General features: G+C 40.8%; 2 protein-coding genes across 5 annotated transcripts in view; one reads left to right on the top strand and one right to left on the bottom strand.

Moving 5' to 3' along the window:
• The window catches only part of dock8 (dedicator of cytokinesis 8), a 233,949-nt gene that overhangs the window by 91,372 nt on the left and 114,937 nt on the right, over positions 1-27,640 (bottom strand). The gene's annotated exons all lie outside the window — the stretch shown is intronic.
• LOC137321083 (angiopoietin-related protein 3-like) lies at positions 379-25,724 on the top strand. Of its 2 annotated transcripts, XM_067983268.1 has the most exons (8): positions 379-478; positions 6,504-6,927; positions 9,361-9,471; positions 11,399-11,510; positions 21,879-21,983; positions 22,472-22,567; positions 23,185-23,460; positions 23,857-25,724. In XM_067983268.1, exons 2-8 carry the CDS (start codon positions 6,613-6,615, stop codon positions 24,030-24,032), a joined length of 1,191 nt encoding a protein of 396 aa, XP_067839369.1. In that variant the 5' UTR covers positions 379-478; positions 6,504-6,612; the 3' UTR covers positions 24,033-25,724. The 2 variants fall into 2 exon arrangements, with proteins under 2 accessions (XP_067839369.1, XP_067839368.1); XM_067983267.1 differs by lacking the exon at positions 379-478 and having other exon boundaries at positions 6,401-6,927.

Here is a 27,640-nt window from a genome sequence, read left to right as displayed (position 1 = left end):
GTTTGCTATGTTCCCAAAAACACAGTCCAGTGGGAGTAAAAAAAAATTTCCAGCAACTATTTTGAGACCAATAATTTTGATCTTTGCGTGTACACGTTCCTGTCTGGAACTCATGCACCCACAGATTTCAAGGTTAAAATGCACCAAGTATGTTATTAAAAGCATAATAATAATAATTTTCTGTGCAAGGCTGCTTCATGAATTCAGAGTTTGTAAAATAAGCATTCAATAAATATAAACAATCAGCCATCTGTTATCAAGGTCAGAAAGCGTGCCCAGTAATCTTTGCGCAATAGAAATTAGTAAAAAGATCTCAAATCCATTGGTTACATTTGACTGGAAGTTATATCACTGTTAGCATTTAAGCCATCCAGGGCATCAGTGCTGGTGTAATCACTGCCACCATTTAGTTTTATTATTTTAAAGGGAACACTAGTGTCGGATCAGTACACGGGATGACTAGTCCTGCAATGTAGGGGTAAGTACAGTCCATGATGTGTACTCACTTAGTGCAAAGGTAAGTGTGGGGAATGATGTGTACTCACCCCAAAGTTGGTCCTTTAATGTAGGGTGAGGGCAGGGAATGATTTGCATTCACCCCAAAGGTTATTTTTTCAAAAGGAGAAAAGAACAGTCAGAATAAGGGGATCTTATTCCATCGAGTGGTTTGCTGAGATGCTGTAAGGAATTCCTCTGCCAACACATCCCTAAAAACTAATTACAGGCAGTGTTTGTTTCTCCCTGCCAAACCAGCATTTGCTGTTTTTTTCAGATTGTGAGGATAGCAGTACCCTTAAAAATGAACAATTTATTCAGTAACTTTATTATTACATGGGCACTGGGTAGTGCAGTGTGTCAACTGAACCTGATAGGAGGAAAGAATACTCCTACTACTGGCTGCAAGGATCCGACATGAAGTGATTTTTTTTCTCTCGCCCACTCCTCTCCTGAAGGATTACATTTCCTGCCTCAAGCGGTTGTTGCCGCAGGTGACCATTATTCACATATGAGCCTTGAGAGTGAGTATCTGCATGCTATTCAACTGCAAGGGGCATCACAATCAAACCCAATTCTGTTCTCATCCAACATCCAGCTATACACATCGCTGGATAGCAGTCAAGAGTGGGCACCATAGCTGATTTTCCCCTCTCCACCCCAGGGGCACTAAAACAAATTGTAATACCCTAACTACAGCCCTCATTAAAATAATTTAACTCAGTGGAGACCAGGGTTTGAAACTGGGCCCCTTCTTTTGAGAATGGCTCAACCATTCATTGGATAAATTCAAGTGAGCTACCTGGGTGTGCAGTTGGACCATTTCATTCCATCTCCTAGCTGGCATAAGTCTGTAGCACAAGATTGGGACTATAATGATACCTTCATTTAGTTGGGCCACAAGGATGGATGGTTTAGGATATGGGACCGTCACACTGGTGCAATGGCAAGGGTTAAAGTTAATGAACAGTTTACCACCAGAATTACCACTTCTTAGATAATGTAACATTACTAAAAAAAACAACAGCTTCTTGCATAATTTTACTTATAATTGATTTCTAAAATGAAAAATGAAGTTGGAGAAAATGCATATTTATAACTGGCATTCTGGATTCTTGCCTCCCAGGAAATAGGGTCACTGTGGGAGCCCTGTTTCTTTGTTATATAACATCACTCATTTGGCATTGTATTTAATACCTGCAGTAGTGGTGGTGATGCCATGGTGCCATGGTAGGGCAAAAGCAGGTTCATTAACACAAGCAGGGAAATCAATGGCAGCACAAAAACACAATCTATAAGAAGAAAATCCCCACATATAATCGAAGAGACATACATTATAAACAACAAGAGTTCTTCCTGCTGTTTCAGCTAGATGTAAGCACCATGGGATGTTTTACTACGTTAAAGGCGCTATATAAATGCAAGTTGCTGTTGTAGCTGAGGCAGTGAATAGCTGAGCTGCACATATCAGGATGGTTCTAGATTCAATTCCCAGTCTATGCTAAATTAGCTGATCACAGCTGTGGTGGTGGTAGGTTCCTGAAATTGGCTTCAGCGTCCCTGGGTTAGGGAGAAGAAAATCCTCCAGGGTTCCCACTCCTGATCACTATCCAGCGATTTCTGCTGGAAATGCACATGTGAGAACATTAGGTGAGGACAGCATTTAATTGACTCCTAGGGTCAAATAGCTGGCTTACAGTCACTATCTGGGCTTACAAATGAACAATGGTCAATTGGGTAAAGCACCAGATGATATCTTGCATCTGTGTAACTGTATCCCAACAAGAAGCCAATGGTATTAGACGAGGAAGGTGATGGCAGAGGGAAAAAAACGAGCAGAAAAAGAAAAAAAATAAACTTGAAATATCATGGAGGTTTGAGTTTGACTCTTATGGTTTTTGATGTCAGCTGAATCTCTGTGTTTGGCTTCTATCGTCACTCCCAGGTATCAACTACACTGTAATGTAAAGTAGTTGAAGGGCAACGAGCAAGAAGGGTTACAACGTCCTGTTAGTTTTGATTAATGTTTGAAATACTGTGTTTAAATAATGTGACTAAAAGATTTCTCTTAGTTATTCATGTCACACACAACTGTTTATTGGCGCAGTGATGTTATAAGACCGTGACCACTTCAGCCTAATTTGGGAATTTTGTCCAATTGGTGGCTGTTAGCTTGAACCCTTAAGTGATATTTTGGCTGCCCTGGTGTGATTCTCTTATCAGAATATGCCAACTCAACCAACATCACACCCAAATCTCATGCTAGGACTGAATTACTGTTCTAAACTAAGGCACAGCCCGCTAGATCATTAAGGGAGCGTGGTGAAATTCTACAGGTATTTTTAATGCAAGCAGCACTGTTACAAACATATGAGAATTAAGAAACACAACACCTAAAAACTTTATTGGCCAATTAAACAGATTTGGCAGTATAATTGCAGTAAATTTAGTCCAATTCACAAAAGCTGAAGTATAACTGCAATCACTGCAAAGCAAACTTTAAAAACTTTTTAAACATTTAAAATTTTAAGAATTCTACACCGAATAAATTAGATTAAAAGAGGCTGTACGAACTATATCATTTACATTGACTGAGGGGAAACTGGATAAACTCAGATTCTGTGCCGGTGGGACCCCTTAAAAGTAAGTTAGTAGAAATAAAAGGTCCCAGAAAGTAAGTATGCAGAATCCTGAGGTAGTGATAGGTGGCTTAAGGCTGCAGCTTGGATAAGCTGTACAGTGCCTTGGTCAGACCATACTGGAGTATTGTACACAATTCTAGTTGCCGAAACATGAATGGGCGAACAAACTCGAGGCGATGCAGGGGAGAGTAAAATGGCTGATCCTTGGCATTAGATGGATACATAATGAGGAACAACTTGATAATCCAGGCATTCAGCACTGAAAAGAGAGGATAGGGATGATTCCAGGGATGAGGGACTTTAGTTACATGGATAGACTGGAGAAACTGGGGTTGTTCTCCTTGGAACAGAGACGGTTGCGAGGAGATTTGATAGAGGTATTCAAAATCATGAAGGGTCTAGGCAGAGTAGATAGAGAGAAACTGTTCCCATTGGCCGAAGGGTCAAAAACCAGAGGACATAGATTTAAGGTGATTGGCAAAAGAACCAAAGGTGACATGAGGAAAAACTTTTTTACACAGCGAGTGGTTAGGATCTGAAATGCACTGCCAGAGGGGGTGGTGGAGGCAGATTCAATCATGGCCTTCAAAAGGGAACTGGATAAGTACTTGAAAGGAAAAAATTTGCAGGGCTATGGGGATAGGGCAGGGGAGCGGGACTAGCTGGATTGCTCTTGCATAGAGCTGGCGCGGACTCACTGGGCCGAATGGCCTCCTTCCATGCTGTAACCTTTCTATGATTCTCTATGCCACCTACATTGAAATCATATAAAGTGGGCTAAAATTCTGCATGTGACTGTAATCAAGCACAGCATTAGGAACATAGGAACAGGAGTAGGCCATTCAGCTCCTCGAGCATGTTCTGCCATTCAATTAGATTATGGCTGATCTGTACCTCTACTCAATTTTCCCACCTTTGCTCCATATCTCTTGAAAGCACCAATTATCCCAGCATCCACAGCCATTTGGGAGAGAGAGTTCCAATTTTTACTACACACTGTGTGAAAAAGTGCTTCCTGTTTAGATAGTTACCCCTTAGATAGTTACAAAATAAAATTGTTTCAAATATATCTTCAAGATAGATGCTGTGAGGCTGTTTCCCCTGGCTGGAGAGTCTAGAATTAGGGAGCAGAGTTTCAGGATAAGGGGTTGACCGTTTAGGACTGAAATGAGGAGAAATGTCTTCACTCAGAGGGTTGTGAATATTTGGAATTCTCTACCCCAGAGGGCTCTGGATGCTCAGTCGTTAAATATATTAAAGATTGAGATCGATAGATTTTTGGATGCTAAGGGAATCAAAAGAGATATGGGGATAGGGTGGGAAAGTGGAGTTGAGGTCAAAGATCAGCCATGATCTTATTGAATGGCGGAGCAGGCTCAAGGCCTACTCCTGCTCCTATTTCTTATGTTCAATGTAGGGGACTGCGTGGCAAGTAAGCACTGACCATGGGTTTAAATCATCACCAGGTTTAAATCAAGCACAGATCAACACAATTAAATCCCGGCTTCTATGTTGGCAGTAAAAATCCTATGTAAAACAAGATTGGGTAATCTTAATTCAGTTGCACGCTTGTCAGTAGCACAAACTTGTCCCTAATTTAGCACTTCTTTGCATGAAATTCTCACTCAGAGAAGTAATAGGGTGGAATGGGGGCACTGGAAGTGTGAGTATCATGACACAGTAAGACCATAAGAGAAAGGAGCAGAAGTAGGCCATTCGGCCCTTCGAGCCTGCTCCGCCATTAATGAGATCATGGCTGATCTGATTTTTACCTCAACTCCACTTTCCTGCCCTTTCCCCATATCCTTTGACTCCCTTGCTGATCAAAAATTTGTCTAACTCAGCCTTGAATGTATTCAATGACTCAGCCTCCACAGCTTTTTGGGGTAAAGAATTCCAAAGATTCACGACCCTCTGGGAGAAGAAATTCCTCCTCATTTCCTTCTTAAACGGGCGACCCCTTATTCTGAGACTATGCCCCCTAGTTTTATATTCCCCCATGAGGGGTAACATCCTCTCAGCATCTACCCTATCGAGTCCCCTCAGAATCTTGTATGTTTCAATATGATCTCCTCTCATTCTTCTAAACTCCAATGAGTATAGACCCAACCTGTTCAATCTTTCCTCATAAGTCAACCCTTCCATACCCGGAATCAAACTAGTGAACCTTCTCTGAACTGCCTCCAATGCAAGTATGTCCTTCCTTAAATAAGGGCACCAGAACTGTACCCAGTACTCCAGGTGTGGTCTCACGAGCTACCTGTACAGTTGTAGCATGACTTCCCTGCTCATCCCCCTAGAAATAAAGGCCAATATTCTGTTTGCCTTTCGGATTACCTGCTGCACCTGGATGTTGACTTTTTGTTTTTCATGTACGAGGACACCCAGATCCCTCTGTACCGCAGCATTTTGTAGTATTTCTCCATTCAAGTAATATTTTGCTTTTTTATTTTTCCTCCCAAAGTGGATGACTTCACATTTTCCCACATAATATTCTATCTGCCAATCTTTTGCCCATTCACTTAACCTGTCAATATCCCTTTGCAGACACTTTGTGTCCTCATCGCAACTTGCTTTTCCACCTATCTTTGTATCATCAGCAAATTTGGCCACAAGACACTCTGTTCCTTCATCCAAGTCATTGATATATATTGTAAATAGTTGAGGCCCCAGCACTGATCCCTGCGGCACCCTACTAGTTACAGATTGCCATTTTGAAAATGACCCTTTTATCCCGACTCTTTGTTTTCTGTTTGTTAGCCAATCCTCTATCCATGCCAGTATATTACTCCCAACACCATGAGCTCTTATCTTGTGCAGTAATCTTTTATGTGGCACCTTATCGAATGCCACATAAGGGTGCTCTTCTGGGGCTGAGAATGAACACATTGTTGAGGGATTTTTTTTCTCTGCACCTATCTGTGTTATACCTGACCTTGATACCGTTACTGGTTACCTGTGATTAAGTGCTCCAGTTCTCAGCTTAATGTTCTTCACCTTGATGAGACCAAAATGCACTGGGTAAATAAAGTAGTGAGAAAAATCCTCAGCTTGTTCTGTTAATAAGCTGAACACAGGCATATTTTGGAGATAGTCCCTTAAGAGCAGTCACTGCATTGCTGTGGGTTTTATTATGCCTCTCTGGTTCCCACTGAGTTTAATTATTTATTATTTAAAAAGTGCAACTAGGAGGGCTCTGAAACAGTATATAAGGGAGTGCAGTGTCTGTGTTCTGGCACATCAGGAGTGTCACAGTTTCTGCACCAGCAGTGGGGAAAAGAACTAACAAAATTGAACTGCCTGCCTGTAAATAATGAAGGCATTTCATTTCATCGTGCTAATTTGTCTTATTTGCGCCACGCTAAGTCTTCCAGGGAGCAGTCGCAGAGGACAGAAAACTCAATTCGCCTCATCAGATGACATTAGCTTACTGGCACACGGTCTTCTCCAGCTTGGACAAGGGCTGAAACAGCACATGGACAAAACAAGGGAAGAGATGAATGCTGTTTTCGAACAGCTGAATGTTTACAACAGCTCCATCAATAGCCTGGGCAACCAGACCAGGCTTATAGAAAGCGATGGAAAAGCTCTGAAAGAGAAGGCTCTGAAGCTAGAAATTCAGGATGAGGAGCTTCGCAAAAGATCCATGGAACTCAGAAATGAGCTAATGAAAGCGCTGCAGGACCGACAGTCAGTTGCCAGCAAGGTAGATTCCCTGGAAGGAAAGCTGGAGAGGATTCTAGGGAACAAAACAGGGAAGGACAAGTCTGTCGATGTCCCCCTTTACAGGGTAAGCCAGCATAAATGAATCTTGAAGTACCAAGAAATATAAAAAGACATAGCTGTACTTATTAAACAGTTTAATGATTTTATAGATTTATGATGACGATTTGCAACAATATTTAACATAGGCATTTCAAACCACCTCGTAGATTTTACAGTAAACTGCTGGAGAATTGGATAACTTTCCCCATAGGAATTATTCCCCCAAACTATCCAGACCGACAAAATATCACAGCAGGTTGGTCTGGGATGTAAAAGCCAGGAATAAATAAGAAAATAGAATCTTAGGGCTTTTCAAGTATCCCTAGTCTAAGGGTTCTTTTGCTTTAAATTATTTCTAAAAATCTGCAACATATTTTCATTTGATACTACATGCAGCCTGTGGTGGAGATTCCCCCGGGTCTGGTCCCAGGTGTGCTAAATTGCCTGGGCGTAGTGAATAGTGGAAAATTGGGCGGGTCAGAGCGCACATCTGCAAAGGAACCCACCTAAATTTTCCTTCCATTTAAATTAAATTAATGGAAGGAAAATCAGGGGTGTTCTTTTACAGGCATATGCTCCAACCCACCCAGTTCTCTGACACTCATTGTGGCCGGGCAATCCAATGGGACTGAGTGCAAACCCAGGAAAATCTCACCTTTTATTTCTAACACAGTCCATCTATAGCATTTGTAATACAGTCTGCCTGTGTTATTGATAATACAAATTGACCATATTTATGATCTATATATAAGCCTAGAAGTTTACTGTTGGTGACAGTAGTGGGGAAATGCTGTACATTGACCCAAGTGTTAACCCATTTTCAAAAAAAACTGATTAAAGATTCTGCTAAAATAACAGAAAAAGGAACATCATGTGAGCATGTTATGCGCTTGTTTGCTGATAGAACCAACAGCAAATTTCCACAGTTCACAGATGTTGTCTAGAATCATAAATAATATGATCAGTATCTATTCTAAACATCTATGAACACACACACAATGCCAGAGGAAATTGACCTCACACACACTAGCCATTTTATAAAGCATGGTACCTATTTAGACACCCACATCAGCTATATAATTTTCCTGTTAGTTAGCTATTGCTGCTCATTTGCTAAATGTGCACAAATCGCATTGCAATTGTTAATTCTTCACCGGTCGATTTCCTCTGGCATTGCACATGGAGAATCAAGACCAAGTGCAGTATTAAAGCCAAGCAGGATAAGAGGCCGTGAGAGAAACTGGATCCAGGCAGGGGAGGGAAAGAGGAGGAGAAAGAAAGAGGAAAGGAAGAGGGAATGGAGAAGGAGAAGGGGGCGCTATGAGTGGTTGGAGGGGAGAGAGGGGAGATGAAGAGGAAAGGGGAGAGGGGAAGGGGCAGTAGAGGAAGGGAATGAGGATTGGAGAAATATGTCAGCTGGGAGGCATGGTCCAGCTTTTCACCTGACTGGGGAGGGAAGGGTAAACTTCCTAGCAGTGGTGGTGGGTGGACACCAGCTCCCCTAACTAACAGGCCACCAAAATGCTCTTTGTGAATGTGATGGGGGGGGGGGGGTGGGGGGGGAGGTTGAGGTGGGTTACATTCATCCACCCCTCCCCACTGACCTAGAAATTCCTCTTTACTAGTCTTGTCTCTTGACCAATTATTTTGGTCAGTAGGGGGTCTGGCAGTGCCAGAGTTCTTTCCTGCCTGAATATGAAATTCCACCCAGTGATTTGCAGGGGGTGGGGGTATAATTGCGAGATTGTTTTCAGTGGAGCTGGAGGGGAAGAGAAAAGGTTTCTGGTGAATAATTTGGAATTTATTTGACTGAATTTGGCTTACATTTTGAATTATGGAAAGACAATTGCTGGGGCACAGTTATTATTTTGGGTTGTGGAATGGATGAGGCAGTAACGTTGCATCAGATGCTGAGAAATGATAGAGTTCAAGGAATTAGAGAATGGAGGTGGTTTCAGATGCCTTGCCTTGGTGAGAGATACCCATCCTGCCAAGGTGCAGTAGAGACCTCCAGAGACCCAAGTGGACTGAGAAATTCTCTTTCTTTTTAAATTATTTGGCTCCCATTAGAGCCACTGTGACAAGGGAAGGTAATTAATGCCCTCCAGGATCGATAACCTTAACAGTTTGGGGCGTTTCGAAGGCCTCAAAAAGGACCCCCCCCAGGTCTCTACTGGAGACCTTTTCAAGGGTGAAGCAGGGCCCCAGAAACTTCCAAGCCATAATCTGAAAATCCTACAAATATTGTTATCGATAAAAATTAGTAATTTTAATATAACTTATTCATGTTCTTATTATAGGTATAATTATACACACAAACATTGGGCTGATTAAAAATAATTAATATATTGAAATTTCTGAAAATATGAACCTCCCCAGCACTTGGCTCGAGGTTTAAGAATGAATGTTGGGCCTGATCACGTTATAGTTACTCAAACAACTGAACTTCTCTTTTCAGTCAGTAACAGAGTTTCAAAACCAGCATGTAGATGAACTTTTGGCATTAGTGAAGGCCCAGCAGCAGCAGATTGATGAGCAGAACCTACAGATTCAACTGCTGGTGAACAAGGTCTGTGCACTACACTTCCTCTGATTTACATTTTCAGTTTGCTCTCATGCCCTTGAAAGTCAGTTGCTGAGAGAACTATGCTCAGTACAACAGACAATTCTCACAAGAAACACTTCACAAAGTTATAATTGTAAATATTTGTGGAAGGGAAAAGAGAAAGAAACTTGAAATGCCATTTACAGGACATTCACATATTTTCAATATAATTTGAGCAATAAATTTCAGGCTTATGTTTTTAGCCTATCTCCAGTCATGTAGTCCAGGCAATTGCAATATGGTTATGAATTATTTCAGGACTGGAACTCACACTTGTGTAAGCTTCTGACAATAATTTAGCTGTGTTTTGAGCTAACAAAATTGCTGAATTTGATTACATTTGAGCTTGTAGCAAAAACCATTTGTGTCACATTTCATGATACAAAAATATTCTGTCATGACAAAAACATTTGACTTAGTCTCCTGCTCTCCTATTTACTATGGTACATTGTTTTACAGCATACTGTTGAAGAGGGGTCTTCATGAAAAACATTTTGGTAAACCTTTTTGTGCTAGCGAAAGAATAGAGCCTTTTGTCATTTTGATTCTGAAAATTTCATGGGCAAGTGACACAATGGTATATTTTGATGCAACTTGTTATTGCACTGTAAATTTTTGAAGAACTTGCAATTTTATTGTCCATCACATAAGGGAATGTTCCAGAATGCTTTAAAAGGAGGAGAGGGGGTCACAGGTAGATTAAGGGATAGAGTAGGAAAAAGCCAGGAAAGGCAGCATGGAGGGCAAGAAGACTGCATGCACAGGAAATGAGAGGCTTTTAAAGGAAAGGAAAGAAGTAGCAGGGAGAAGTAGTTTAAGGAAAGGATTTGAAGAAGCAGGGAACATAGTGAATGTAAGAATGGCCTCTGATGGTGGAGGGGAGGGGTTGAAGAATGAGCAGTAAGTCAGAGTCAAAGGAGGGTGCAGACTGGGACATATAGTTAGGGAACATCGCTAAGATAGAGTGGACAAAGATCAAAAACAAACAAGAATGGGCTTACCAAACACTTTATGGAGGCAATGTCCTTTAAAGTGATAACAAAATGCTACCAAAGTTTTTGAATAGCAATGACCATCATGTGTATAATACATCACAGGCACATTCTTGAACAGAGTTGAGAATAAAATTCAACCCCAACTACACTAGTTTGGAGGTTGGCTCTTATTTCCATTTTGTTCACTAAAGAATGTTAAAAAGACAGCATGCATTTGAATGTTCACTAACTTTTACTGGAAAATGTTATAGCATTATGTCAACTGGGCACCTGAAATAAATATTGATGGACTGTTTTCCAGTTATGCTAATGATGAAATATTTTTTCAACTGATTAAAAGCATAGTGCTTCATGTCAAACCATTGAAGTGCCATACTTATTGGGTAGACATGTGTTAAGGTCAAATTAGTGAGTATACAGGACTTCCCATTGTAGGGAATGGTATAAATTTCCAAGTCACAACATCATCACACTAAACCATTGCTGTTGACTCAAATAATTCATATCAGTTTTGTGTGCATTCTGATACTGGAAATGTCTCCAAATCCAGTTTATAGCAGATAACTGGAATGGATATGCAAAGTTCAACTGTACTTAAGAACATGTCACTCTGGGGATGTGCAGACTACCATTATTCAAGTTTGAATGCACTGTGCATTTTCTATGATTCTTTTAAGCAATTAAATTTAATCAATTCAAACCTATAGCTTTACACAGTTGCCCGAAAACGCATTGTCGTAATAACACCTGTTGCTGTAATAAACATGTCTTTATTCCCCCCAAGTTTCACAAGAAGGGCAAGTGGTAAAATGTTTGATAGACACGCAGTCACTTGGATCCAATCCAAATGCTTTTTAAGGAGATATTCTAGTACATCTTTTTTTTCCTCTATGGAGGTTTCGAATAGAGGCATAGAATGCAGAGAACATTTCAAGTTCAAGGAGAAAATGAAGGAAAGCAGCAACTCCACTCATCTACAGAATATCCAAAAGACAGCCATATCAGACAGTGAGTACATCTTTATAATCTTAATCCACATGAAATTTATGGAATGAGAGCTGCCCCAAATATAATGTGGATAATAGTTGAATTGGGGTTATGATGTTCACTTATGTGTGAAAAAGAAACGTGTAAACAACCATTTTTAACACTGGCACAATTTATTCGTGTTCCAATGTACCCTACCACAATTCCCAATCACATAAATACCATTGTGGAAAGAACAGAATTGACCCTTGGTGCTTTTCCACAGGAGATGAGTGAACCATCACTGAAAAAAATGCACAAGTGTCAATCTGTGCCTTTCTCATGTAACACCTACACCAACTTCAAAGTGGCATTGCCAGAAGTCTGGGAGCAGGCAGAAGTTGTTGGCCTGGGGCTGCAGAAAGTACCCTGAGACATCAGCTGCTGACACACACAGGCAAGAGCAACTTTTGAACTGAAGTAACCTGAGTTCAGTCGCTGGCCTGAGCTGGCTGGAACCGATTTGAATTAGCTAAGTTTGGTGAAAGACAAAGGAAATGTGATCAGACACAAGTCCTTATTTAGAAAAGGAGTAATGAGATAATGCTACCTAAGTCCTTGGGACAGAGCCAATGAGGAGAAACCTCGAAAGAGAGAGAGCGAAGACTCCGGAGACCAACCATCGCGGAAGTGGAAGAACCTACGTCAGGGACGTAGAGACAACGTCGAGAGAGAGAGAGAACGGAACGCCTGGCCAGAGTCAGCTCTCCTTTTCGGGTATTATCCTTTATATTCTGTGACCACTCAGGGAGTGTCAGAGAAACCTAGTGGGTGTGCATTTAGATCCTAGTTTGGGTATAAAACAGTATAAAACTGTATAACCTGGTGCAAACTGCATGTCTATATCTAACCAGACATATAAGCTATATGTATATGATCTAACAGTGTGAATAAAGCAAATTGAGTTTTAAGAGAGAATTGACACTTCTTCTCTTCGTACTAAGCCAGTAACCATAACCGTTGACCCATAGTCTTGTCAGAGGAACAGAGCTGGGCATAAAGAAGACCAAAACGGAGGGGAGAAAAATACATTTTAAGTGACCAAAACAAAATGTTCAACTTTTCAAAAATGGACTTTACTCAGGGATGAATGTAAAGAATATTTTCAATTTTCTAAAGCAATGTTCTGCAAGACGATGACAGGGGATATCATGCAACATAAGAAAACCAATGTGCAGACACGTAGCTATGATTATAGCATAGTCTGGGGGAAACGGACAGGTCAAACCTTCAGCGTGGTATCGGGGTGAAGCAGAAAGGCTTCTGGGAGGTAGGACTCCACAAATGGATGATAGACCAGAAAGGCACAACCCTATTCAACTCAAAGTATCCTGTCAAAGAATCTTGGTTAGACTAGGTACCACAACCAGTCAGATAACAAGAGGCTAGAAGCCCAGAATTCTTCTTAACTAAAAATGAGGGTATGTCTGTTTTTCTCCATAGTTAACAATCTGCTAAAGAAATTACACTCGCAGAAATCACATGTCCTAAAGCCATGGCTTCCCATGATTTTGTTGCTGGTTTGATACTTGCAGAGATTGCAGGCATTTTATTTTCATAAGAAGAGAAACTTCAGGCCCTCGGGTTCTCTATTCTGTAATTTGTATACAAGTGCAACCCAGATAGTCTACTGTGGGAAAACTACTACTGGCCAAGGTCCAAGTAGGTGAAAAGCACAAGGGTGACCAAGTAGGCAGGATGTGGGACTATTAATCCAAACAGGGACGAAAGGCTTAAAGCAATCCTGTTTCCAAAATACTTCATTTCCTGATTAACTTCCATGACCAAAGCAGACAATATAATTTGCAATTTTTTGCATAATGACAGAGTTCTGCTGACAGTACAATATAAAAATATTCCTTTGGCAAAGCATATTTGAACACTAAAATGTAGTATAGTACTGCAAAGTAAAAGGATGCAGGGAAGAGAGAGCAAAATATCCCTAAGAAATAAGCATTACTCTGTTGTATGATGCAGAAAGCAGCATATAATCTAGTCATTTTTTCTTAATATGTGTATTGGTATCTAACCACTGATAGTTAGGTTGCAGTGTATGCTAAAGATTCAGTGATTTTAAAGTTCCTGATCGACAATTCAGGGCTTTAATGTACCAGAGTGAACACAAAGCAAGTTTACATAAAATTTCAAACCAACAGCAGTGCTATGTTCCATTCTCATTACAGTAATATTTTGCTAACTCAACAGAATTGTTTGAGTATACACGCTGAGACACTGGTGAATGAATACCTGCTTCTAGCAGACAGGACAAAGAACTGTTAGTGTTGTTATCTCCTCATGACATATCAAAATGGAATTGTTCTGTGGTTATAGCCTTCAAAAATGCTGAGTCTAGTCACTAGAAAAATCCAACACTGCAACTCTAATACAATGCAACCGTGATGAAAGAATTTATAGAACTCACATTAACGAAACCTTCCTCTTCGGCACTGATAATGGTAAAAGAGAAAGAAAATCCCTAGTACGAACTATATACAATCTGCTGCAAATAGCTCCAAGGAGAACTTGATGTAGACTGATCTCATGTCACTTTCTCTCTGTTAGCCACTTTGCAGCTAAATCACCAAATGATACAGTGCTGTCTTGCGTCTTAACATCTACTCTATGGGGGTGTTTTTAAACCCCAAGAACAGGTGGGTTGGGAGCGGGTGGGAGTTGAAAATAGTTGTTTTTGGGGTTGCGACCGCAACCCAGCTTTATTTCCGGGTTTAACTTTGGTGCGTAAAAGTACAGGCTTCCCACTGGGAATGCAAAGACCGAAAATTTTGTGGTTGAGACCCAAAAAAAACCAACTATTTTCAACTCCCACCTGTCCCCATCTCACCCGTTCTTGGGTTTAAAATCACCCCCATATGTTTGAACAGTACCAGACAATTGGGAAAATAGTGTGACCAGGACAGATTAGGCCGGATTTTGGTGTAACACTAATGGTAAGTATAACAGCGCTCACCGTTATTTATGTGCAAATCGGACAGTAACTTCGGGTGACCACACATGCGTAGTTAAACGTGGAAATCTGGAAGTTGCTGGCCGAGATGCGATACTTCTCCAAAAGCTGCGCAAATTCGCCATTTCGCTGTCTGGCTCCCCGTATTGAATGGCATGAAGTTCCTGTACTTACCTGATAGATACGAACTAAACGCAACAAAAAAAGTTAAGTCAAGTCATTTCAAGTCTAAGTACCCTTTCAGCAGCATGGTAAGTCTTAATTATTGCCAAACAACCTCTCTGGCATTGAAAATTAACTTTTACAAGTGTGGAGTCTCATTCCTTCAGAATTTATTTATTGTTGGAGATTTAAAAAATGTAAATGATTTTTTGTTTTCCTTTTTTTCTTTTCTGTCTCTTTTATCTTGGTCTCTTAATTCAATCGTTCTTAGCCTCTTTTTATGTTGCTTTCTGTACCTAATTTGACATTGAATTCATTATTCTAACTTACACTTCCTGGTTCTGATGCTGTGCCGTTATTAATGATGCTGTAATCTGATTGGTTATGGAGATACACAGCTGCTTGCCCTGTTCAGACAGGTCCCAGATGCCCTGAAGAGGGCGCCGTGCTTTTTGGATCTCCAATATACAGGAACTTGCCACGCAAAAGCTCACAGAAAGTCAATGGGCAAATGCAAGCCTAAAGAATGGCATTCCGCTCACAGCAAACTCCTGCCCATACCTTTGGTACTGGTGATCAGATACATTTTTTTGTCAATACACCACATTCTGTATCATATGGTCACAATCCTTTTTGACAATCCACACCCACCTTGATTCAAGTACTAAAATAGATTCTGCAATATGTGGAAACATTGCAATAATTTAAAATTTGCTATGTGCAATGGTCAAGCAATATAACCAAATCCTGGAACAAGAATGAGCTCCACTTTGTTAACATCAAGCCTTTATCAAGGATAAAACAGGTGCAAAATGTGGAATTTTCTACTACATTTCTGTCAATAACTGCCTTTTGTTATAACGTTTGCAGAGATTTCGCATGCTTGGAGCCACTTGATTGTTTTGCAGCCTTGTAATACAGCCTGAGACATTAACTATCATCTACATCATTTAATGAATGTGTAAAGTATTAAAATACACAAAATTATTTCTCTCCAGGCTAGGAGCAACAGTATCAACATTGTGGACATAATGGGCCAGATTTTGCTGTAGCAGGGTATCTTTCGGCATCTGCCGTTAGTTAGACCTGCCTTTGCACATTTAGGTTTTTAAATTTTTTGGATGGCAAGTTGCTGAAAGTGTGAGCTGGTAACGGCCCAATGAGGGAAACGGGGCATCTGGTGCCTGAGTGAACAGGGCAAGAAACTGTGTATCTCCTTAACCAATCAGATTGAAGGATTGTGAAATTAACATCACAAGGACTGAGAAGGAAGTGTAAATTAGAGTGGGTGAATTCAATGTCAAATCAGGTACAGAAAGAGAAATAAAGAGTGGGAAAGAAAGATTGGATTAAGTGAGAGAGAGAAAAAAGAAAGAAAGGAAGAGTGAAAAAAAATAAAATGTTACATTTTTTAAATCTCCAACAATTAAAACCTGAAGGAATGAGACTCCACATTTGTAATAGTTCATTTTTAGTGCCAGAGGTTGATTGGCAGTAATTAACACTTATCACATCATTAAAAAGGGTACTTAGACTTGAAATGACAAGACTTAACTTTCTGTGGCGAGTTTATTCAATGCATTTCAATGGTGAGACAGACAGCGAGATGCCATTTTTGTGAAGTTAACGGCGGAGCGGCATAAATCGGACAGCAACTTTTGAATATCCGCATTTAACCACGCAGCTGCTCCTCGCCTGAAGTTACTGTACCATTTGCGGATAAATAACAGTGAGGGCCATTTGCCATACCGTTATTTTGACAGCAAATTCTAGCCCAATGTATTGTTGTCACCTACAACTATGATGTGGAGATGCCGGTGATGGACTGGGGTTGACAATTGTAAACAATTTTACAACACCAAGTTATAGTCCAGCAATTTTATTTTAAATTCACAAGCTTTCGGAGGCTACCCCCTTCGTCATTTTCACATCGTTCACCTGACGAAGGGGGTAGCCTCCGAAAGCTTGTGAATTTAAAATAAAATTGCTGGACTATAACTTGGTGTTGTAAAATTGTTTACAACCTACAACTATATAACAGATGGCACATAATCATGTATTGTTTCTGATAGAGAAATGCAAAATAAATGCAGCTTCATGATGCATACAATACACAAATATGGGCCAGGATTTTGACTTGGAGCTGAGAAGGAGGCGGGGGGTCAAATCACGGACGGGAAACTTGGAAGTACGGGTTTCCCGGGCATCCTTACGATTTTGACGTAAGGACATTTTTTTTTGTCGATTTGCCATCCTTAAGGCTGGCGTGATTGACAAGCTCAGGTCTCAGTCGGACGGGAGCAGAGCAAGGACAAGGGCGTGAAAAGGTAAGTCTTAGATTGTATGGATGGGGGTGGGCACAGGAGGTGGGGAGAGGGGGGGGAAGTCAGTCATCGGGGGTGGGGGGGGGGGGAGGTCAGTCAGCGGAGGTCAGTCACCGTGGGAATCAGTCATGGGGGGAGGGAAATAGGGGGGTCATTGGTGGGGGGGGGGTGATCGGGTGTCAGTCACCGAGGACAAGGGGGGGGACATTTGGGATCGGGGGTCATCGTGGAGGTCTGTGATCGTTGGCGGGGTGGGGGGGGGGGCTGCAATCGTTTTTTGCGGTGGGGGAAAAAGAGTGGGGACACTGCAGGTAGGCTTGTTTGGCCTGGGGAAAGCACTCTTGATCCTACGGGCCCACAAGCTGTGCCAGAAGGCACTAACCTGCTGTTTCGGGCCTTCTTGCCTCCTCTCACGCGGCGACAAGGAGAAGGCCCAGGAAACCCAGCCCCCAGAGGCTAAAATCGCAAAACCTTTCAAATGGAGGCCCACAGCCTCGTTGAAAGGTTTTAGTGACCAACCTACCTCCTGGGAGCGGGTTGGTCATCCACCCCTCATTTCGTCTCGGTGAAAACTGGGTCTGAAATTGTTGCAATTTTCAATGCCTCCCCGCCCCCAACACACCCAGTTAAAATCCTGCCCATAATGATTCTCTACGGTTTCAGGGGAGATTGCAACTGTACTTTGATATGCTTTGGCACAGATGTACCAAAACAACACATGCCTCCCAGCCATTCCAAAGCCCTCACATTGATACTGCTCCACCTCCTCATTAGTGGCATATTGTAAGTTCGACACCAATCTTTATCACTCCTAACACCGTGTAACTTGCAACAATTTCAGATACATTGCAACATTGCAAGAATGCAAGGACGCTTATTGAGAAACAAATCCAACTTTCCAACCAGGTATCTTTTTGCCCTAGGATTAACATTTCAAACGTCTTGGATCTTATACATGTCTAGCACACTTTAAAGTGTCAAAAATATAATAAATATAACACTGGTAGTAATTTCCATACAAAATAATGATGACATAATGTTTCTGAAAGATGGACCCTGCTGCTGAAAAATACAAATTGTCTGGGAAAGTTTGATTAAAGCATTTATCCTGTTCACTGATAAGCTAATCTAAAAAAAGTAGGAATAAAAACATAAGTACGGGATAAGAAAAGTCCACCAAACTTGTCCCTTCCATAGATAATGTACAATTTGGCGTATCATGGACTCGACCCAATCTACTCAATTTCCTGAGGATAGCAACCAACCAGTCACAGGTAAAGCCTACAAGAAGACAATACTCTTTGAAATGTCTCCCTGATCCTTGAAGGATGTCAAAGATGGTCCAGGGTAGCAATCAAACTGTACAACCGACATTGTTCAATTCTCAGCAGTTACAGTCCAGTTAACATGTCCATGGTCTCACTGGCAAATCTTCTAAGGAGCAGTTAATCATCTGTGCCTATCCTTATTGTTACAACCTTCAAACCCCTCAACTGACTATTTATTCAGCTCATTTTTTAAAGAAGTTAATTGATGTAATAGAAAAACATCTAGAAAACAAAAATATAATAAAGAGTAGTCAGCACGGATTTCAGAAGGGAAAGTCATGCTTGACCAACCTTATTGAAATCTTTGGAGAAGTAACAGAAAGAGCAAACAAGGGTAATGCAGTAAATATAATATATTTGGATTTTCAAAAGGCCTTCAATAAGATATGGCATTGTAGACTCATGGCTAAGGTCAGAGAATTTGGAGTCAGGGGACAGGTAGCAGAATGGAGAGCAAGCTGGCTACAAAACAGAAAAGAGACTAGGGGTCAAGGGTAGCTACTCAGACTGGCAAAAGGTGGGAAGTGGTGTTCCACAGGGATCGGTGCTGGGACCACTGCTGTTCACAATTTACATAAAGGATTTGGACTCAAGAATTGGAAGTACAATTTCAAAATTTGAGGATGACACCAAATTGGGGGTATAGTTAATAGAAAGGAAGAATGCGTCAAAATGCAAGAGGACATTAATAAACTTGCAGAATGGGCGTATAATTGGCAAATGAATTTCAATATAGTTAAGTGTGAGGTGGTGCATTTTGGTAGGAAAAATAAGGAGGCCACATACTGCTTAGATAATAAGAGTCTAAAAGGGTTAGAGGAGCAAAGGGAGCGTGGGGTACAGATACATAAATCACTAAAAGTAGGTGCAGGTTAATAAGATCATATAAAAGGCAAACCAAGCACTAGGATTCATTTCTAGAGGGATAGAATTGAAAAGGAGAGAAGTTATGTTAAACTTGTATAGAACCTTGGTTAGACCACACTTGGAGTACTGTGCACAGTTCCGGTCTCCATATTATAAAAAGGATAGAGAGCCACTGGAGAAGGTGTAAAAAAGATTCACAAGGATGATACCAGAACTAAGAGGATATACTTATCAGGAAAGGCTAAACAGGCTGGGGCTCTTTTCTTTAGAAAAGAGAAGGCGGAAGGGTGACCTTACAGAGGTCTTTAAGATTATGAAAGGATTTGATCTTTCAAAAGAGAAAATGTTTCCATTTGTTAGGGAGTCCAAAACTAGAGGTCATAAATATAAAATAGTCATTAATAAATCCAATAGGGAATTTAGGAGAAACTTCTTTACCCAAAGAGTGGTAAGAATGTAGAATGCGCTACCACAAGGAGTAGTTGAGGCAAATAACATAGATGCATGAATGGGAAAGCTAGATAAGCACATGAGAGAGAAAGGAATAGAAGGATATGGTGATGGGGTTAGATGAAGTAGGATGGGAGGAGGCTCGTGTGCAGCATAAATGGCGGCAAAGACCAGTTGAGCCGAATGGCCTGTTTCTGTGCTGTAAACCTGATGTAACTCAATGTGACATATTATCAGTAGCTTTTGCTGGAAGCCTATGCATGGTGGCAAATTTAATTTCCATTGAAAATGGAAAACTATAGATGCCTTGACACTGATGGAATGATGGCTTTCTTTTCTGAGTAGTGCAGGGATGTTAAAAAAAAATAATTGGGCCATAATTTGCTGTGGCAGGGCATTTAACGGCGTCTGCCGATAGTTAGACTTGCCCTTGCACATTTAGGTGTTAATATTTTTTGCATGGCAAGTTGCTGAAAGTGCGAGGGAAACAGGGCATTTGGGACTTGAGTGAACAGGGCAAGCAACTGGTATCTCCTTATCCAATCAGATTGAAGGATTGTGAAATTAACAGAGCAAGGGCGGAGAAGGAAGTGTAAATTAGAGTGGGTGAATTCAATGTCAAATCAGGTACAAAAAGAGAGGGAAAGAAAGATTGGATTAAGAGAGAGAATAAAAGGGACAGAAAGGGAAAAAAAATTTTAAATTTTAAATTTTACACTTTTAAAATCTCCAACAACCATTAAAACCTGAACGAATAAGACTCCATACTTGTAACAGTTCATTTTCAGTACCAGAGAGATTGACTCGCAGTAATTAACACTTATCACATTGTTAAAAAGGTACTTAGACCGGAATAGACAAGACTTAACTTTCTGTGGCGAGTTTAGTTTGTATCTACTGCACAAATACAGCAACTTCACGCCGTTCAATGAATGTCAATGGTGAGGCAGACAGCGAAATGCCATTTTTGCAAAGCTAACAGCAGAGCGGCGCATCTTGGACAGCAACTTTTGGATATTGGCATTTAACCACACATCTTCCCCTTGTCTGAAGTTGCTGTAGCATTTGCGTTGAATAACAGAGAGCATCATTAGCCTCACCGTTATTATGACAGCAAATTCTGGCCCATTATGGCAAGATTGGTCCAAGGAGATACGTATCATTTTTGGTAAGATATGCTGAACAAGTTTTTGGAAGGTGAAGAGTGAGTACTGGCTTGATCTGGGTATATGTGATCTTTTGGTTTGGAAAAAATCATGTAGTGGTGTTTGTGTAGTATGGATAGGGGATATATCATTAATTATAAATCTTTGTCATTAAGCCTGTTATAGAGAGATATCTCACTTTCTCTGTTTATACATCAAGACTACTGCATTAAGTCAGAATGAGATTGGACATTTTAAGTGCATCTTTCTTCATATGACATCACGAAATTCTGTTCCAGTTGTATCATGGGGATGGAGCCCACACTTCACTGGAATAAAATTTGAATGCGCAGATACATTATAGTGAGATAGGCCATGGCACATTAAGGGAACAAAGTGGCACAGCAAGTATTACTATAGTGCCTGAGGAGTGGCCACCATTAAATTTTAAAAGTCCAATTGCATCATCATGTGGCAGAGATAAGAAAACAGGAATGAGAAACGGCTGTTCAGCCCATGCAGCTTTATCATCTGGAACCTGTTTCATGAATTGATGTTCCAATTCCCACACTTAGTGATTTGGGGTGATTGTAGGCACATTGGATAAGGTAACAGCATCAGTCCTATCAAGTGCAAAAGGATAATAGCACTTAGGACTGCACAATAACTCTGCATCTCTGCATTAGTGTCACGGGATCATGAGGCGGGTTACCAACAAATTCAGAGAATCTCTCATAGGTTTTTATTCTATTTAATAAGTACAGATGAAGGACTGTGTGTTCATTTGGTGCCTGAGCTCTTAGGATAATGAGGAAACCCTCCATTACCTCACTCCCAGATGGTAGCAATAGGCTGGTGTAGATGAAGCTGCAGTATAGACTGATATATCTTATTAGACGTTGTCATGAACGAGTTTGCCACTGGAGACAAATAATGGTATGAAAAATCTTCAAATCATTTGCTATAGTTTTTGCTTAACTTGTCTTTAGGGAATATTCTATTTCAACCAAAAAGTCTTGATTGATTCAATGTGTTCAAAACAGAGTAAATGCTGTTCAACAGATGTGATTTAACTATATCATTTGAAGTTTACTCTTCATATCTTCCAGCTGACTGTTATCAGATTTTCAAGAGGGGTGAAAGAACTAGTGGAGTTTATAGCATTCAGCCAAAAGGATCCCAGCCATTTCAAACATATTGCCAAATGACTGCAGGTCAGTTTGAACAGATTTATTCCGCATCACACTCCTTACATGGACAATGAACGTCTATTCTCAGTGGAACTTAAAATTAAATGGACATTGAAGACCACTTGCTGGTTAATGGGATGATCTAATTAATTAAAATTTATTTTTAACATAGCAGAATTCTGGTGTTAGTGTGAGCACACATGGATGTCTGTGTGTGAGCAAATGTGTTTCGAAGCCTTTACACAAAAGCTCTGAATACCTGTACTTGGTTTCATCACTTGTTACAATTCTTAAATGTAACTAATTGAAGGAAAGAATGTCAATGTAATTAAGGAAATAGCATCATTATTGGGGATTATTTGCCCTTCCAAATGTAAAATAAGCAGAACATTTTGTTGTTTCTTCTAAAGCCCACATCAATGAGCATTATCTTCAAAGAGCTGCTGTGAACAATTATCCTGCCATGCCTTGTCTCAATTAATCCAATATCTCTCTCATGTGCTTTCAAACAGAATCTGGTTGGACTGTGATTCAACGGCGATTTAATGGCTCTGTGGATTTTGATCGGCTGTGGTTAGATTATAAAACTGGATTTGGGGATCTCTGCGGTAAGAATCTGTCACAGGATATATTGGATAATATTACTCCATCTGCACCATATTAATCAACAGTCAGGAGAAAAAAAAACTTAATTCCTTTTTACTACTAAATTACATTTCCTTATGAAATGTTGTTAATTGAGCTAAAATAAAGTGAACCCCAATTAATCAACTTCTTTGCTGCTGACATTGTTCAACATTAATGAAAATAATGGAAATAGTCATCATCTGCAACACAGAGAGCAGATTCTTCGCTGTTAGTGTCCACAGAACCAAGCTCTAAAAATTACAAAATTCTATCTTAATTTTAGTAATACACTAACATCCAAATATGAAGGCCACATTGAAAAAGCTTGCACTGTCTTTTCTAACAGGACTGATTTATATTTTGAGTTTTCAGAGCAGATTGATCCTGTCTTTATTTGTCCTGCTTGTATTTAAAGTAAATCTGTACAATATAAATGAAGTATGGGTCAAAGCTACCAGATTTGGCCATCGCTATCACTCAGCTCAAATTTTCTTCCACAAAAACATTTTTCATATTCAGAGTCAAACAAATAAAAAGACACAAACAGGATCCCTACTTTTCCTCCACCCTTCAATCAACTGCTCTCTTTTCTCTTCAGGTGAATTCTGGTTAGGTTTAGAAAGCTTCTATCAAATTGCTCATCAGGCCAAATATCTTTTGCGAATTGAACTGGAGGATTGGAAGAATAAAACACGATACATTGAGTATACGTTTAGGTTGAGCAATAAGGCCGACAACTATACCCTGCAAATCGGTCAAGTTTTGACTGGAGATCTCTCGTCAGCCATCAGTGACTGTAAAGAGCTTCCTTTTTCCACCAGTGACCGAGACAATGATCTTCATACCGTTATAAACTGTGCCGAGCAACATTCAGGTATGATGCTGTCAATTACAATTAATAAATGCACTGTCTTATCATACCGACTAGGGGAATAAAAAAAGAAATAGCAGCTAGGATTTTAAACATGTACTTGAATTTTAATATTGCTCCAAGTTGATTCCCAAATGATGTAATGTGGAGGAGGGATAAAGGGTCAGAGTTTCCTGACATTTTAGTGGAGTGAGAAGAATTCATGAAAATTTTGACCAAATCTCAGTTGGCTAATTTTTATTTTTGGATGTCTGATTTGGGTGAGGACCGCAATCACCCAACTCAAAAACATCTAGAACTTGTCACTAAATATTTGGATGAAAATATATTCGTGTTAATGTTACTCGACACAAAGTTTTGTTGCAAATTGAAATTAGAATGTGATCTTTCTTCTTATAGGTGGCTGGTGGTTTAGTGCATGTGGGGAAACAAATTTGAATGGGAAATATTTTAGATCCAGAATCAGTAGAAGGCCAGATCGGAAGAAAGGAATTTTCTGGAAGACTTGGAAAGGCAATTACTACTCTTTTAAATCCACACTACTGATGGTCAGGCCAATGAGGATTACGAACTAAGAAAACATCCTGAACTTTTGTGAGAAACCAACAAGGCACTTCTTGAACTTGAAAGTGACAAATACAAGCAGCTGTGTTAAAGTTTACATTCCCAGAGCTTTATTTTATGACAGCTATCAGCACAACTAATGTCACGTGATAATTCGCCACTAGAAGTGGAATGCCAAAGTTTCACATCATATTTTTTTGTGCCTTGTCTTCATTTATTATCATTGAAACATTTTAATTCTTGTATAACACAGTGTTCAATGCACTGGAGTGCCAAAGTTGCCATTTGGAGCCCCTGTTGCTACGGAGAAAATCCAGGGGATAGTTCCCATAACTGAATTACTAAGCGATTGATTATAGCTTTGGGGCAGCTGATCAGACAGAGCGCGCCCGTTTCGGGGGCTAAGAGGCTGGAGCCATTTTGAGGCCCCAACCTCATTTAAATCGAAACAGCGAGCTGCAGGTGCCAAATGGGCGTATGAAGGCAGCTCCCCGGATTCAGGCTGGCTCAATATCGGGCAGCCCAGAGACCAGTGGGCTGACAGCAAGGCAGCAAGCTCCTCCTTGCCCAAGAAAAATAATTTAAAACTTACCTTTCCTGGCCTCTTCAGCTTCATCAGCAACAAAACTGGTCTAGAGTGCACGCCGCGCGCTCCGACCAGTTCTATCCTAAAATGGCATTAGGGGTCCTATACACATCATAGGGCCTACTACCTGAACAGGGAGGTGCTTCAGCTGCCCAGCGGCAGGCCCCTCTTAAAATGGCAGTGGGCCGATCACTGGTGTTAACGGGGCGGTGAGTCGGCCGATCCCATTTTCAAGCCTTTACAGCCCCGTTAACGCCGATTTTAGCAAATTAATAATCGACCCCATAGTTATTATTTCTAATGTTCAAAGAGCCTATTTGACATAAACCTTTTGTGGGCAATTTTAAAAATGTGGTTCTCTCCTAATGGCTCATCTGGTAAGGGACCAACCCAGTGCTGAACTGAACCACACAGACCTCGAAGGTTCCACATTTGATCCCTAATTTGTACTGAGATAGTGAATCTCATGCAGGGCAGTGATGGGAGCACTACAATTGGCTTCACAGTCCTGGACTAGGAAGGGGTGAAAAAGATTCAGTGATCCGTGCTGGAAAGCTCACATCCGTGGATGCTGGGGGAGGCATGTTTTGGGCTAGCTCTGATATGCCCCACAGTAGAATAGGTGCCCAGCATTTGTTGTCTCGGCTCACACATGAAGAACTAACAGAGGGAGGGCAACTCCCATGGATTCATACTCGGAGCCTTGAGGACAGAAGGGAGAAAATTGGAGGTGAAAAAGGTATATGTGACCAGAAGATAGTCTTCATTGTCCTGACAATGGCAAAATAACACGGAAAAATAACCTTTCGTCTGCTCATATCCTTGCCTCTCCACTTCACTCAACCAATTGCAAATTACTTTGCATTTTCGGTGAATTGCCATTTCATTTTTTGAAGTTTTCAGAAGTTTAGATACATACTTTTGTAAAGTCATGAATGATTTTTATTGCATGCAGTAAGTGAAATAGTAATTTTAAAAGTGTGTATACTGTACACCGTCAGTCGGGTTTACTTTCTAAGGGAAGTGAGGCATGTCTCCAACCACCCTTGCAAATTTTGTCTGGTGCATTTTGCAGCACTTTTGAATAAACTTTTGACAAAGATAAATATTTTATGATGTGCATATATATTACTTTAAATGAAAGAACTTAACTCAATAAGCTGAGCAGAAAACACTGTAATGGTGAATCATCAATGTCGTGCTCATTTAGCAAAATAATATTTGTGTTTCTTGTTTCCATATTATATCATTTGGGAATCAACTTGGAGCAACATTAAAATGTAAGTACATGCTTCTAAGTATTTTCCAAAATGTAGTTCCTTTCTTCTCATTTTCCAGCAGAAGGGATAGTCAGGTGATTTGTTGTAGTACTAATCCTTTTTTGAGCCGAGAAATGACTTCTGCAGATATTAGTGAACAAATGCTTGATACATTTGTATGATATTGCTTTGTTTGCTATTTACTGCAGAAGCAAACCAATTAATTTTAAACAAGTTAATACTTCCATAAAAGTTTTTTTTATTCGTTCATGGGATGTGGGCATCGCTGGCAAGGCCAGTATTTATTGCCCATCCCTAATTGCCCTTGAGAAGGTGGTGGTGAGCCGCCTTCTAGAACTGCTGCAATCCATGTGGTGAAGGTTCTCCCACAGTGCTGTTAGGTAGGGAGTTCCAGGATTTTGACCCAGCGATGATGAAGGAACAACAATATATTTCCAAGTCGGGATGGTGTGTGACTTGGAGGGTAATGTGCAGGTGGTGTTGTTCCCATGTGCCTGCTGCCCTTGTCCTTCTAGGTGGTAGAGGTCGCAGGTTTGGGAGGTGCTGTCGAAGAAGCCTTGGCGAGTTGCTGCAGTGCATCCTGTAGATGGTACACACTGCAGCCACAGTGCGCCGGTGGTGAAGGGAGTGAAGGTTTAGGGTGGTGGATGGGGTGCCAATCAAGCAGACTGCTTTGTCCCGGATGGTGTCGAGCTTCTTGAGTGTTGTTGGAGCTGCAATCATCCAGGCAAGTGGAGAATATTCCATCACACTCCTTGTAGATGGTGGAAAGGCTTTGAGGAGTCAGGAGATGAGTCACTCGCCGCAGAATACCCAGCCTCTGACCTGTTCTTGTAGCCACAGTATTTACGTGGCTGGTCCAGTTAAGTTTCTGGTCAATGGTGACCCCAGGATGTTGATGGTGGGGGATTCAGCAATGGTAATGCCGTTGAATGTCATGGGGAGGTGGTTTGACTCTCTCTTGTTGGAGAATGATAGGTCTGGCCCAAAAGTTAAAATTCTAAATTGGGGAAAGGCCAATTTTGATGGTATTAGACAGGAACTTTCAGAAGTTGATTGGGAGAGTCTGTTGGCAGGCAAAGGGACGTCTGGTAAGTGGGAGGCTTTCAAAAGTGTGTTAACCAGGGTTCAGGGTAAGCACATTCCTTATAAAGTGAAGGGCAAGGCTGGTAGAAGTAGGGAACCTTGGATGACTCGGGAGATTGAGGCCCTAGTCAAAAAGAAGAAGGAGGCATATGACATGCAGACAGCTGGGATCAAGTGGATCCCTTGAAGAGTATAGAGATTGCCGGAGTAGAGTTAAGAGAGAAATCAGGAGGGCAAAAAGGGGACATGAGATTGCTTTGGCAGATAAGGCAAAGGAGAATCCAAAGAGCTTCTACAAATACATAAAGGGCAAAAGAGTAATTAGGGAGAGAGTAGGGCCTCTTAAGGATCAACAAGGTCATCTATGTGCGGAACCACAAGAGATGGGTGAGATCCTGAATGAATATTTCACATCGGTATTTACGGTTGAGAAAGGCATGGATGTTAGGGAACTTGGGGAAATAAATAGTGATGTCTTGAGGAGTGTACATATTACAGAGAGGGAGGTGCTGGAAGTCTTAACGCGCATCAAGGTAGATAAATCTCCGGGACCTGATGAAATGTATCCCAGGACGTTATGGGAGGTTAGGGAGGAAATTGCGGGTCCCCTAGCAGAGATATTTGAATTATCGACAGCTACAGGTGAGGTGCCTGAAGATTGGAGGAT

Source organism: Heptranchias perlo, chromosome 4 (assembly GCF_035084215.1).
Source record: "Heptranchias perlo isolate sHepPer1 chromosome 4, sHepPer1.hap1, whole genome shotgun sequence".
Classification (NCBI taxonomy): domain Eukaryota; kingdom Metazoa; phylum Chordata; class Chondrichthyes; order Hexanchiformes; family Hexanchidae; genus Heptranchias; species Heptranchias perlo.
The sequence above is the reverse complement of the archived record's forward strand: the minus strand, read 5'-3'. Positions and strand labels throughout refer to the sequence as shown.

What these genes read in the sequence shown, in the direction of transcription:
- LOC137321083 (XM_067983267.1), top strand. Translation starts at nt 6,451, where the DNA reads ATGAAGGCATTTCATTTCATCGTGCTAATTTGTCTTATTTGCGCCACG. An exon ending in TTCAACTGCTGGTGAACAAG is followed by an intron (nt 9,472 to 11,398) that starts GTCTGTGCACTA and finishes TCCTCTATGGAG; the next exon opens with GTTTCGAATAGAGGCATAGA. An exon ending in AAAGACAGCCATATCAGACA is followed by an intron (nt 11,511 to 21,878) that starts GTGAGTACATCT and finishes CATATCTTCCAG; the next exon opens with CTGACTGTTATCAGATTTTC.